The sequence below is a fragment of the Convolutriloba macropyga genome, chromosome 2 (assembly GCF_964194025.1).
Source record: "Convolutriloba macropyga chromosome 2, txConMacr16.3, whole genome shotgun sequence".
Classification (NCBI taxonomy): domain Eukaryota; kingdom Metazoa; phylum Xenacoelomorpha; order Acoela; family Convolutidae; genus Convolutriloba; species Convolutriloba macropyga.
In genome coordinates this window covers 41,646,918-41,660,913 of record NC_134469.1, presented here as the reverse complement: position 1 = coordinate 41,660,913, position 13,996 = coordinate 41,646,918, and the positions used below count along the sequence as shown (strand labels likewise).

The window sequence follows — 13,996 nt, the reverse complement described above, 5'->3', positions numbered from 1 at the left end:
CATACCCACCCAGCTAAGAAAAACAATAATAGACTTAGTTCACAAGACACACCCTGGACAGGCAGGAATGATTTACTTGGCCCAATTAATTTGGTACCCTCAAATACATCGGGATATAGTGGCACTCGCCCAAAATTGCAGACAAAGAACCAGATAGGTTCATTTTGATTCCTTGTAGGATTATGACATTATTCGCAAGTCCAATCAGTGAAAAGTATTTTTGAAAAAACTCACAGCGTTAAAAAAAGGCTCAAATGAATATTTTGTAGCAATAAAATAGCAACAAACATAATATATAAAAAACACGGAAGGACAGCAGAAAATATTTTCGCAGTCAAGTTTTTATCCTCCAAAACCCCCTGCAAACAGAATTTCATCGAAATGAACAAAAATGAAATTTTTTGCTGTTTTCACTCCGGCATCTTTACGTGCCAATTGTTTATCATTGAGCTGATTAATCCTCATAAGCGGTTAGACAGGATAAAAAAAATGCTTAATTGGCTTAATTGTTCGGATAAATAGCAACGCAAATCGTGAGAGAAAATAACAAGAGGTTTTTTTATTCATTTGCATTTTTTCCCGCAGTATGATGTAATGTAGGTTAGAAAAAATTTTGACACTTCTTCACAATTCAAAATAAAGTTCAGAAACTGATTCTCTTACTTTTCTTCTAACCCCTGAAACGGTCACAATTTTTTGGAGGGAATCTTTGTGCCGTGAGTATATCGTTTTCTATACTTACTTAGAGAGTATAAAAAAATTGATTTTTCTTTTCTTTGAGAAAAAAAAAGACAAAAAATCAACAATATAAAGTTTTTAAATATTAACGAAAATTGTGAATTTCTAATTATAAGATTGGAAATTGTTATAAAATAAATACTAAATTGGGCACATTATATAGTTTACATAGTATGACGCAACAAAATCGCGTTTAAAAATTTTCTTCAAAAACAATTACAATTTATACAATCACAAGTTTTTGAAATTTTCAAAAAAAATGTGACCAGAAATTCAATTTTTAAATCTTTATGAATGCAAAATGCTTTGGCAGGCTGTGATAGCCTTCTACATTGATTCGGTGCAACAATTAGGAAATATATCAACCACTGGGTGATAAATTCTGAAGCAAATTTAATTTCTCATTTGAATTTTTTAGACCAATACGGTGGCACGCAATGTGTTTAGTTCTAAATTTGTTTTGTTGAGTCAACATTCTAATGAACAAATTGAATTGTGTCCCTCCCCCACTCAGCCGTTGGGTTTTGAGATGTTTGTAGGAAAATCGATTTCTTACAAAATCGATTTCCTAGCTTTAAATTCGTATTTCTTACAATTTTTTTAATTTGAATTAAATTTTAAATATTATTTTTGACTTTGGACTTAGAATTAATTTTTAGAAAGAGATAAAATGTAAAATTGACCTTATTGGGGCATAAAATATTTGTATGAGTTGCTGAGATAATAATATGGTGCAAATAATATGCGCCCACTAAGTTGGGGCGGGTGGAACAAACGGAAAAGATCCAACAAATGAGTCTAACTAACCCACGGGGTGCGGTAAAGATACGAATTTCCTGTCCGATATTTTAAAAAACGGGTAACTTTTTTCAAATTATTTTTCACATCAGACGAATAATTGGGTTTTGAGCAATTTGTAATCAATTTAGGGGGAAATTGCAGTAGTCTAGTACGATTGTCTTTACTAATACAAATAGTCATACATGACCTTTTATCTCAAAATTAAGTGGTGCTTAATCAGGTGCGAAAATGGTACATTGAAGGAAGAGGAAACTCTTGTTCTAGAGATTATTGTTAGACTGAATTTACGGTTTACTGATTTTTATGGAATTTTATGTGATGAAGGTATAAAAAACACAACAATACGTACAAAAGATAACCCAATTGTACTGAAAACCACCGAAAAATTTTATCTTTCACTGGATATATCTTACACAATGATATTCGTAATGTGTTGACATGTGTTGCGAAATGTATGTAGGAAATGCGTCGAAAGTTCATCACCTTAAGATTTATCAGCGGTATCAGCGCTTTTTTCATATAATTTTCAAAAAATTTCACGGCGCGGTAGGTAATATATGTAATATTTCCTCGGTAACAAATGTGCTCTCGCCCTAAATTTTTATTTATGTTTTTATTTCCTAGTCATAAAACTTCACACGATAAAGGACCCTCTGATTTATGTGCATTTACCTCTCTAATTTATGTGAAGATCAGACACCAATAGATCAGCACATGTGCCTATTTATTCTGCTTCCGAACTTGCACATCCCCATTTCCTGTGTTAACATTATTTACGCGGACACGTAGTGAATAAAACAAAAAAGCACTTAAATTCCTGTTTGGTAAGTTGTAACACGGCATAACTTGCATAGGTTGTGTAAGTTTGCTGGGTAGTACCACGAATTAGGCCAATTTTTAATTGCTCAACCATATTCACCACATCGTTGAGATAAAAGCAGCCCATCGAAATCATTAGTCCTATGATGATATGATAGAAATGGTGGAAGTTATTAATAAACAGTTAGTTCACATTTCCAATTGAAAATTGGCACTTTTATCAAAAGTGGCGAATGCGGTGAAAAAAATTAGTCAACAACCTCATTGCTTTTTTAAACGATTTCACATCAACAGATTTTAAAAAACTCATGGGAGGAATTAGTTTTACCGTTGCAGTAATTTTTGCAGGTTTTTAAGGTAATAGGTCTCAAATAACATAATTCTATAGATTTAATTTATTTGTGCACAAACTGTCCCAGATTTGTTACAGGGCCTAAGAAATTTATCTCCTAGGGTAAAATTGATTGATTCCAGCTTTTGTGACCCTGTCACCAGCAAGCAATTAAAATGCTAATTTGAATGCAAAGTTGAATATTTTTGTGATTTCATTTTGCCCCCATTTTATATGGTCTGTTTTCTCACCGGAGAGAGTAGCAGGATTCTCCTTGTGCTGCTGCTGGTGGTGGGGGGGGGGGGGGGGGGAATTTCACACAAGGGGTCGTGTTTGTGGTATAAACACTTACGCAAATTTAAATCTGCCCGTTCCCATTTGTCACTTTGCTGGTGAATGAAGGGAGGGTTTAAATGTTGATGTACAAACAAAAAAGGAAGTTATAATATGGTTTATACAGAGCAACAGTAAACCCTTCATCGTTTCCTCTAACTAAAGATGAAGTTAAAGCCTACCCTCATCATTGTAAGGCAGCAACAAACACCTCACTCATTTATATTCCCAAATTTCACAGTTATATTTTCATTTGAAGACTTAAAGTCATCTTCTATTCATTATGGCTATTAGCATCATTCCAAGCTCAAATAATCCAATCTCACAAAATCTCTACTGTTCTGCTTTTTTAATTAGAATGGCAAAAATCGCGTGAACAACAGATCTCTCTCGCTCTGTTTTCAAAATTGTTTGACTTCATTAGCTAATTAGCGAGCATCTTCAGGAAACCTGAAAATTTCTGCTTTTTAATTTGCAACAGTTCATCTGTTAACATTGTGTGATGTACAAAGAGAATGAAAAATGTGACAGTCCGTTTAACTTATCGCTCTCATAATCTAAAAGTAGCTTCCCTAATTTATGTTGATTTGAGCACTTTTCCGCATTTAATCTACATCTATCTTCATTAGTGGTCGACTAAATTCGACAACTTTATCTTTATTCAAAAATTGATTTACTTTCTGTGTATTGCAAACTCATAGTCTTCACTTCTTACGCTGATTTGTTGCTCCTTTGTTATTAGTCACTCTAGCTAAATTTAAATTTTATATGGTTAAAAAGTTAGTCAAATTTTAACTTTTTCCAAAATTTTACCACGCGATTTAGAAACTAAATAAAAGTGCGAAAAAATTGCAATGGAATCATCCACAATTGATATTTTCACTGAGTCGGGAGATTGCTTTGAGCTTAATAAACCAAATTTATCCGAAGTACTGTCTTACCTTTTCCAGTGGACTATTTCGGCAGTCGGCATAATGGGGAACCTTGCAGTCGTGATCATCTTTACCAGAAAGCCCACGAAAGCCCACGGAGAATACATAATCATTGTGATATCTGTTATCGACTTTCTAATGAGCGTGTTTTCGATTTTGTTCACTGTGTTATTGGTGATCTGGAAACCCAATGTGCGAGAGGTGGGTTGTTTTGTGCCGCTCTGCATAGTGGGCAATATTGCCTATGACGTCACCAACACATTTTCCTCTCTCATGATGTGTCTGATGAGCGTGAGTCGATACTATGCAGTGTGTTGTGCCCACGAGTATAAGACGAAGATGAGTGTGGAGAGACAGGCGATCTACTGCTCCGCAATCCTAATTATCTCAATCCCCTCGTGTACATTGCAGGTGGTTGGGTGCGTTGTGTCTGCTGAAGTTTCCACCCGCACCAAACTGGCCTGGGTGGTGCAGCGGACATTATTAGTACTCCTCACATTCGTATGCTTGACCCTTTGCTATACCAAAGTGATCAGAAATCTGCACCAGCGCAAAGTCAACTCAACAAAGGTAAAGTACACAGGTTGCATTGCAGCATTTGGTGGTGTGAAACACAGTCGTTGGTAATTCATGAGTGAATCTTAGTTGTCGAATTGAAAGTTGCATCAACTCTAACGTGCTCTATGCTCACGCGTGCATCTCTCCATTTCGCAATTTAAGAATGGAGACAAGCATAGAAGTTGAACCTCATTAGGAAAAAAGGTGGTAGAACGTGAAGTTACAAAATATATCAAAGGTTGGTAGGTAGTATAATCCAAAATAATAGCTTGCAGTTTTGAATTATATACCTACATGCAATGTACGTCACAGCATCATTTTCATTGTAGAGAAAGTAAAATGCGAAAACTATTGTTGCTACTACTTTTTCACTTACATGACAATTTACCCAATTCCATTTACCCAATGCCATTTTACCAAACGCCATTTTACCCAATGCAATTTTAACCAATGCAAACTTAGCCAATGTTCTTTGACCTGTTTGTTCAATTATACGAATGCGAAATAGCAGTTGCTATTACAAGGATGTTTTAAAATACTTATGCGGACAAGATAATTGCATGCTCGGTTGTGATAGCTTCATATCAAGTCCCACGGGCCGCCATTTTATTATATAGTCGGAAAAATAGTGGTTTTGGTAATTTTAACAGTAGGGCAAATTAAAGTTGGCATTGGGTAAAATGGCATTGGATAAAATGGCCGGTTGGATATACTGGCATTGCGTATAATGGCAATGGGTAAAATGAAAATCTGTAAATTGATCAGATACCCCTTCTTTGTATGGTACAGTGTAAAATAAAAAAGTATACACACAAAACTAAATAAGCTAATTCTCTCAAACATTTCAAAATTTTCTTTTTGTTCGTGCAAAAATTCGGCCATTCCACAAACTCTCGATGACATGCTTGATGCTGTAGAAAACTTCTCTCTAGCTGTAAAATTGTTCGTGGTAATTTTTTTTGAAGCAGTTTTGCAACTTAAAAAGTAACAAGTTTAGTTTTTTGATCAATGAGATAAATTTCCCAAAACAATGGTATCAATCAACAGCAAAAACGGTCGAACCAGTTGTTTTTTTTAAAAATTAAAAAAAGCCAAATTTGTAGGCCATATAAAATTGGGAGTAACTGAAGAACGGAATGTGCTTGAGTCAATGTTAAATTGAAAGCAAAACCTACTTGAACAAAAACACTTTTGAGCCCAAAAAGTACATGTTGAACTGGAAGATAGTTTTTTCGAAGAACTGTTTACACTTGGCAAAAATTAAAAATCTACAAAAAAGTTTTTATGAGATAATAGTTAAACAAGTCTTCTGTTTGCTGCCTTTTGTTCAAGTTCTCTTGATTCATCAGAATTGTAAAATGATCTTTCCATATATTTAGCGGATTATATGCCAAAACCGACAAGAAATACTTTTTTGGAAAGACCTTTAGAACACAAAAGTGTCAAGAATTGCTTGGTGTGCCAAAAATGAAAGCAGTGAACGGAAGAAATTTTGCAAGAATTATAATTGAAATTTTAAATATTGTCTGAAATAGAGGGATCAGAACTTTATCCGAAAGTATTCTTAATTTTTTTCTGTTATCAGAAGTTTTTGATATCTATAAAACCCGGAATTGACAAACTCGGCACTTTATGGACAAAATCTTTATATTGAGTTTGGTTATTGAGCCTCCGAAGAGAACACTTATGAGACAACTTTCTAGTTTCTAGAAAAAGATAACAAAAGTAAGGTCGAAACACTTAAATTGGATCACATTGGTTCTATTGCTCCAATTTCTGCAAAAAACTAGAAACCTAAGTCCAGCTCAAAAACCTATTTATAAAAATCTTTGAGTTAAAATGCTTCATTCTGAGTTTTAAGGTAGCTGTGGGAACTTTCTATGATAAGCGTTTTTATCATCCAGGAAGATAGAAGAGAAAACCCAACTGAGCTCTCATTTTTTCCTATTTCATCTAAAATCTTTTCAAGAGCTTTCATGAAAACTGGAAAACCTAATAATCATTTCTTGGCCTAAACTGGGATCAAATGGAGCAGACTGTCTGTACCCAATTTTATCCGCGTACAGAAAAACGATTTTTAACAAACCAGTACCATAACTAGTTATGTAGCAGCATCTTTTAAAAGTGCGATATATCAGAGTTGTTTTGTTCTGTGGACATAGAATTGATACACTGATTTAATTATTTTATATGTTTTTAGAACCTTTCAAAACTCTCAAAAAACTTCTCAAATGTCGATTGTTTCGCAGAAACAGGATGTGACCCCTCTTGGTTAAGGAGTTGAACACTGGTGCCCAAACTTTTTTGTAGTATCTGCTGCCCAGAAAATCGTAAAGCACCGAAAAACAAGAAAATTTTGTTTAGCTCCTCTGGTTAAATTTTTTCGAAAAATTTTGAAAGAAAATTCTATTTTTAGTTAAATGTCCCTCCTTTTTTGACTCTGTAGTGACCTTCTCCATTTGTTTTTAAATTGTGCTCTCTATCTTGGACTGCAAGAAAGAAAACGTCGAACAACTTGCCTTGTGATCTTGGACGGTAAAAAGAGCATTTTCAAAAGCATTGATATTTTGCACCCTATTATTTGATTATTAGCTCTGGTTTGTGCGGTAGAGAGCGGGTTATGTTGCAATAAAGTGCTTAAAAGACCTTGTGATGCAGATTTTAGAATGCCTAGGACCAATTATTTCGAGTGGACTATACCGCTTGTCTGTGTTCAGAATTTGTCTGCGTCATAAGCGAGGGCTAATGATAGCCTCGACCTAAGTCTGATTCGATGTGCAGAAGAAGTTCTCTAGCGCAAAAGAAACAAGCAATTTCTGAACATAAACCAATGAAGAAAACAATGTTTCCGGTAGTTTTCACTTCAAAAAATGTTTATTCTATGCGATGTTTGCTCAGTAATTTTGTAGATATATTTCATAACTCTGTGCTCTTTCCCAAATCTGCTCCACGTGTGTAATTAGATCGAACACATTTCAATTTTGGGTTACAGAAATAATCCATTTGCAAAATGTTGGACAGTTGTATGAACGTATATATCTCGCAAAAAGTCCCAAACAATATGATGCCGTTACTATTCAGCACCCACTTAGTGGGAGGAGTAACTATATCAATTTTGACTGATGGATATTTTATTCAACAGAGCTGTGAGTGGTATCTTTAAAAAGAGTGTCGAGCGTGGTATAAAGTTGCACTTGGTTTTTCTTCGCTTTCTGCTTTTTTAGCGGAGATATCCAGTTTCAAAGTATTAATTAACCTTGTTTGATTTACACTATTTTTGCCCCCTTTTTGAAACTTCTTGCTCTTATTTTGTCATAATTAGTACCATAAACTAAAATAAACTCAATGACAATAGTGTATTTATTTTTTAAGATTATACAGTGAGGTTAAATCTTTTTATTTGATATTTTTTCAAAAATGTTGTCCAATTTTCCCCGTAATTTTTCCTTTTTCAGAAAAATCGGCACCAGATCCGTTATTTTCTCAGCTAAAATTTTCAAAAAAAAGTGATCGAAAACCTGATCACACAAAGTTGATAAACTAAACAAAGGCTTAGCTGCGTTTAATATTATCTAGACGTCTAGCGAAACAGATTATAACAGCAGTCTTCACAGTCTTATTACCGCATTAATTCGGTTTAACGCTGTTAAGTCAACATTGAGCGTCATTTTTAACCTATTTTTTTAAAAAATTATTTCAATTTTTTCAGATCAATTTTGTGTAAACAGTAGACACAAAGCGATAATTTGGTTGCCATTGACCTCATCGTAGCTCGATAAACTATGAGAATTTGAATTATGTTGGCTGCTTTTTTGAGATTTGTTCACATTTTACGAAATTTGGTGTCAATTAAAAATCAAATATGAGTATAGACCTTAATCAAACTAATAGAAAAAACTAGACCAAAAATTTCATATTTTTGAAGCACAAGAATTGTTCAACTCATTCTGAAGTGAAGCAAGCAATTTTTGTTGGAATAATTTTTCAGATTTGGAGATATTATGTCTAAAATTGAATTTCTAAATTTCTGCTGAATTTTCTCCTAAATTGCTATACGTGTTGTAAGGGAGCATTTAATGCTATTGTTGAAATCGATCATCGGATGTCTGTTCATTTTTATGATCTTGACTACTTTTTTTTCTGAAGAAATTGTTCCTGAACTTTTGAGTTTTAACCAAGTTTTTGTCTGTGTGACGTCACATTATTTATGATCCAAAACGACAGTTCCTTTGACGGTTCTATGGAGAGTACTTTTGACTAACAGAACCTATTCAATAACTCCAGTTAATTGTTTTTGACTTTTGTGGCTTTGACCTTATGTTTATTCAAAATATCTGAGTTTCGCTGCACTTGTTGTTTCTCTTTTAAAATTTTATGTAGTGTAATTGCCAATAAATGTAAATGTTTCTAACGATGCCTATGTAAGTTTCTAATTTTTGGCAAAAACTAATGTTTTTGTGTTTAGACACTTTGACGTTCTCTTTGCCGACTTGTAGTTGCATGTCAAAAAACACAAACCTGACTTCTTTTCCGAACAAACAGAATTGAATTCGGTTATTTTTTGGAAGTTGCCTCAGACTTTTTGTTTGAGTTTCATTTTTTGGTTAATAAAATAGTGAATTCTTAGTTGTGCAATAATTGCTGGTTTTGTTTTCTCATGGGATAGTTTAAATTTTAAAAAATAACAGACCTTGTTTGCCCGCTAAAAATTGCAATCTTCAATTCAGTTATGGTTCTCATTTGGCAAATTCTATTTAACAAGTGAGCTTTTGCTTTCGAACATTTATTTTTTTGGAATCTTGCCTTCTTTTGATGTCTTGTCATTTTGTCGCTTCTTGCAATAAAAAAATAGTGTTATCTGCTTTTAAACATAAACAAAACCTATTTGGAATTCTATATACAATTAATTATCCTTCTAAAATTGGCGCTAATAATTCCTAAAAACTTTCGAGTTTTGCAATTGTGTTTTGGTCGTTTTTCAGTGCTGTTTCTTTCTTCTCAAACTTGTCGGCTTTTGTCCATTTTGCGTCTTTTTGTCCATTTTGCAATCTCTTTTGCCGGCCATCAAAAGATTCTATTAAAATTTCATTTGTTTTTCGTATTTTAGCAAATTAGCACAAAATCAGCGACATTGCGAAAATCACCAACCAAATTGCCGTGTTTTGTCGCTTCCATCGGCAGCGAATTATAGCGTACAAAAACACTGCATAAAACGATGATTAATCCTCCAAATCGCGGCATTGCTAATATTTTTATATATATATTTATCCACAAATATATATATATATATATATATATATATATATATATATACATATACATTTGCATATTTGCATTCATTACGTCAAACCAGCGAAAAAAGTGCCGAGATCAAAGGATTAGAACTAATTACACTTTTCGCTATTATTCGGTGACTGTGAAATGTGGAAAATGGTGACCGAATTACCAAAAAATTTAGGCTGTCGGACTTTTTCGCACTCGCTTCCCTTATGCTAATTCATGTGCTTAAAATACGTGAGTGAAGCAGTTGCAAGTCGAGTATATATACTCGAGTCATTATTTTTTGCTATGTTTTGACGGAAGCGTATTAAATTGAAATTCGCTGACGGTTGATTTGGGTAGAATTGGAATTCTGAATGTCATTTTTTGCTTCGTACGATTCAATTTCTGTTCAATCTATTCAAACAAAAATGATAACTTTTTTGTTTTAAACATCTGTCCAATTTTGAAAATCCACTAATGTACCCCTGAGAACCTATAGCATTTGCCATATTGAAAAAATCTATCTAATATAATTGCAGAAAACTATCTCACGAACGTGAATGAACTGTGTCGAAACATTCTGCGCAAACGCACATTACAGAGCCTCCTTGTGGGTATTCGTTCTTTCTGCCCCAAATTTCTTTGCCAAACCTAATGCAAAAGTATCTAGGACAAAATTTGTGAGATAAAAAAAAGCTCAAGATAAAAATGCTTTAACAAATGGAGTAGAATTTGTTTTGTTTTTGATATCTTGAGAGCATGTAACTGCATCAATCATTTGATTCTCATGTATTTGGTCCCTGTTCGAAAAAACCGACTTGTCTGCTAAAGATTATTACGTGAAGAGTGTAGCAAAATTAACATACGTGCACACTTTATTGGTTCTAGCCATAAAAATGTCCGGTAAAGGATAAGAAGAAACAAAAGATCTGCCGCAAATCAAGTTTGATATCCCGCAAGGTAATATTTTTTGACTATATCTTTCTTTTCGATTCTTTTCACCGACGCAAGATTCTTCGGAACTGAAGCGCTTACACTTCGTTTTTTGCTTTTGAATGCTCAATTAGTCTGTTCGAAGACTTGCGTACGATGTTTTCTACCCTTTATTTTTTTTAAATATACCGGGGCTCATCTTACATCCGTAAGCGTTCGATATAGAGAGCTAGCTACTTTTGCTCTTGAAGTTGATTTACGTAACTCTAGACTTACGTAACTGGACTAACCGATTCTGGACAACACAGAAGGTAAACTTCATTTTTTAATAAAGAAATAAGAGTCCTTTTTGCTCGATATTTTCATTTGAAAGTTGGTCACTACTGCTGAGTACGGCGGTCGATTTGAGGAGGTAATCTGTTTGGGGGATAAAAAAAATTGATACGTACTGGGACGGTCGTGAACTACATGCTCCGTGTTCATCTGGAGAGGGTTCCTAAACCGATGGTTGGCTGAAACTTGGTCCAGCGGGATAATGCAATTTTTTACCCGGACAAAAGGGCTTGGTTGGGTCACTCGAACTGAAATAGATTGTCCGTTTGGAGGTTCCAATGACGTTCAAACAAAGGAGGAACAGCCATAACGCATGTTCGAATAAATTGGTGGCTATAAAGACCGAAGTTTCAGTTATTCGTGCAAAAAAGCGTCGAATCGTGACATGTGGTATCCTTGCCTCTGATATGGTGAGATAGTGGTGATCAATGAGTTAGCACCTGATGGTTTTAACCATATTGACCCGATTTGGCTTGAATTAGGATAATGGGTTAGAATGTTGTGATAATTATTGAGAGTACGTTGTATAAACAGCCGGTTAAGTCGTTTGGGAATGATGAGGTTGAGTTGTTATGAGTAGTTCTTCCATCGAGTCTGAAGTTGCTGCTGTTTGTGTTGACTAGATGGACCCTGAGAAAAGAGTAGTTGAGTGTTGATCCTGAGTCCGGCATATCACTAGTAGTGTCTGACGAAGACGTGGAGGTGGCTGCTGAAAGTATAGGTTATATGAAATAGCCAAAAAACGTGGCAACTGGTTAACATGAAGAAGAGATAAACTGTGGTGAATAATGTGTTTCCATTGTGCGTCGATACGGTTCGATGGAAGAGATTTTATAATAGCTAAATTTAATTTGAGTACAAATTCATTGTATTTCATCGGTTGTGATTACGTTTCTAACGTTTCTCGCCTAAATGGGGTAAGGGGTTAGACGATATGATTCATCTTCGTCCTCGTCAAGTGAAATTAACTGGGAAAAATATCCATTTTGAATCGAAATTTTATAGACAAGGGGAAGGTCTCTTGAGTTGCTCGGTCAACCAGTTGCGCTATGTTCTGATGATATAGTCGAATTCGTTCGAATCATTGATTCTCTATTACAAATAGGTGGAAGGTTATGTTTTACTTTGAAAGCCAGATATCACATTAGAGCTTCCTGGTGTTTAAACTGTGCTTCAGTTGCTTCCTATCTTAAATTACAAAGCGAGGTGTTCAATTAAAGTTAAAAACCTTTATTTTTGAGGTCTCTATAAAAGGTGCAGATATATTATTTTTGAGAGACTAGTGTGTGGTCTTTTTCCGAAAGAATGCGACTATTTGCAGAATCAAGTTTGGCGTCAATTTGTACATTGGGTTGTACTGCGCCAAACCAATTTGATTTTTTTAAAGTTTAGATTTTTCAGCCCTGGGATGAACATTTGATTCGTCCGGTAAGTATGATTATTTCTAAAACGAGCTTTAGCATGCAATGATACCGAAGGCTGTCAATTAGGAACGGTTAATGCTACGTCCGTAAACAATTTAATGGGTATTTGGGATATCAAGTCAAACGCTACTTCGTATTGAACAGAAACAAATTGGCATTGTGTAGCCTAATAGGTTTTATCTTTGTAAAAATTTGCAAGTGGCTGAAAAAAAACTTCGAAGGGCAAGAGAGCCGATTTGTGCTATTGGTGACAGTCCCTTATGTTGACTCCATTATGTTGTCCATAATGTTGACCAATGATGGGCTCAGTTTTTGTGAAGGTCTTGATAAAAAAATTGATTGTGAACTTTTATCATTGGTGCTTGAGAATCTCCAACGCCAAGAACTTGACAAAGGTCATTGGATTTCTTTATAACAGCAGCTTCAGTAGCATGATTAGGCGTACAGAAGCTTGTTTCATATTTATTTTTTTAAATATGTCGACAAACTAGATTATTTACGTATAATTATTTACTTATAACTAGTTTTATAATCAAGGTCTAGTATGAGTGGATTATTAGTTAATTGAATTGAACATCCAAATCAGTGGATGAAATGACATTAAATATTGGGACCAAATCCGGACAGTGTGCAATCAGATTTTTCGTATCGTTTAAAATCCAGTTGTAATCAGCTTAAGTTGAAGATCATTAAGCAGTTCAAACCGAAAGAGCTCTCTCTCATATCGATAGCTATAGCCACTTAATAAAGTCTAAGAGAGCCAATTCACATTGCGTTTCCTTTATTAGGGGACAAAGCGTCTTTCCATGTTCTTATTATACCAGCTATCATAACCAATTGGATTTCTTCTTTTAAAAGAAATTCCGTGACAGAAGTTATTTTGTCACTAATACATCCATAACTGGCTAAAATGCGTATTTGAGCAGTTACAAAACAGATCAAACTGTTATGGAAACTCCTTGAAACTAGCGGGCTTTATACAACTATTGCTGATGTCTTGAAACTTCTTTAAAATTGCACATATGTGATGTGTTTCAGTGAGCAATCCCTATGTGTTAGTATGATATCATGTATCCCGGATTTGGCAGTAGATTTATTTTTTAAATCTATCGCAACAGATTTTTAAAGGTACTGCGAGTGAAGTGAACTTATTATAATGATTAAAATTGGACTTTTAATGGACTTGTATATTAGAGTACACTTTGATGACTAGAGAAAAAAGTACGGCAGCTGTGTTTTTGTGTATCTGTGAAATTCATAAAGTATATTCTGACGAAAAAATGCAGATGTGTTTGTTTCAAACCAAAACATAACTACAACCGATGCTTGGGATGAAAATGAGTCGACATTGCTCAGCTGTAATTTCTATACAAAAATACAACTTTGAACTGTTTTAAAAGATCTTAAGTTGTTTTGGACAACAGTAGTTTTTCAGGGATTTTAATAGAAATTAGAAACCTGCTTCGCTTTGTTTTGATCTCCTACTAAGATGTCTGAGGATATGACGAATCTAAGGTCTAATTGCATTGGCA

General features: G+C 34.5%; 1 protein-coding gene across 1 annotated transcript in view; it reads left to right on the top strand.

Moving 5' to 3' along the window:
• Positions 1–1,926: 1,926 nt before the first annotated feature.
• The window catches only part of LOC142334904 (uncharacterized), a 53,808-nt gene continuing 41,738 nt past the window's right edge, over positions 1,927–13,996 (top strand). Inside the window, exons 1-2 of the mRNA XM_075383233.1 lie at positions 1,927–1,964; positions 3,220–4,524. Coding sequence (XP_075239348.1) covers positions 3,877–4,524 — 648 coding nt within the window. The 5' untranslated portion in view covers positions 1,927–1,964; positions 3,220–3,876. The remainder of the gene's footprint in view (positions 1,965–3,219; positions 4,525–13,996) is intronic.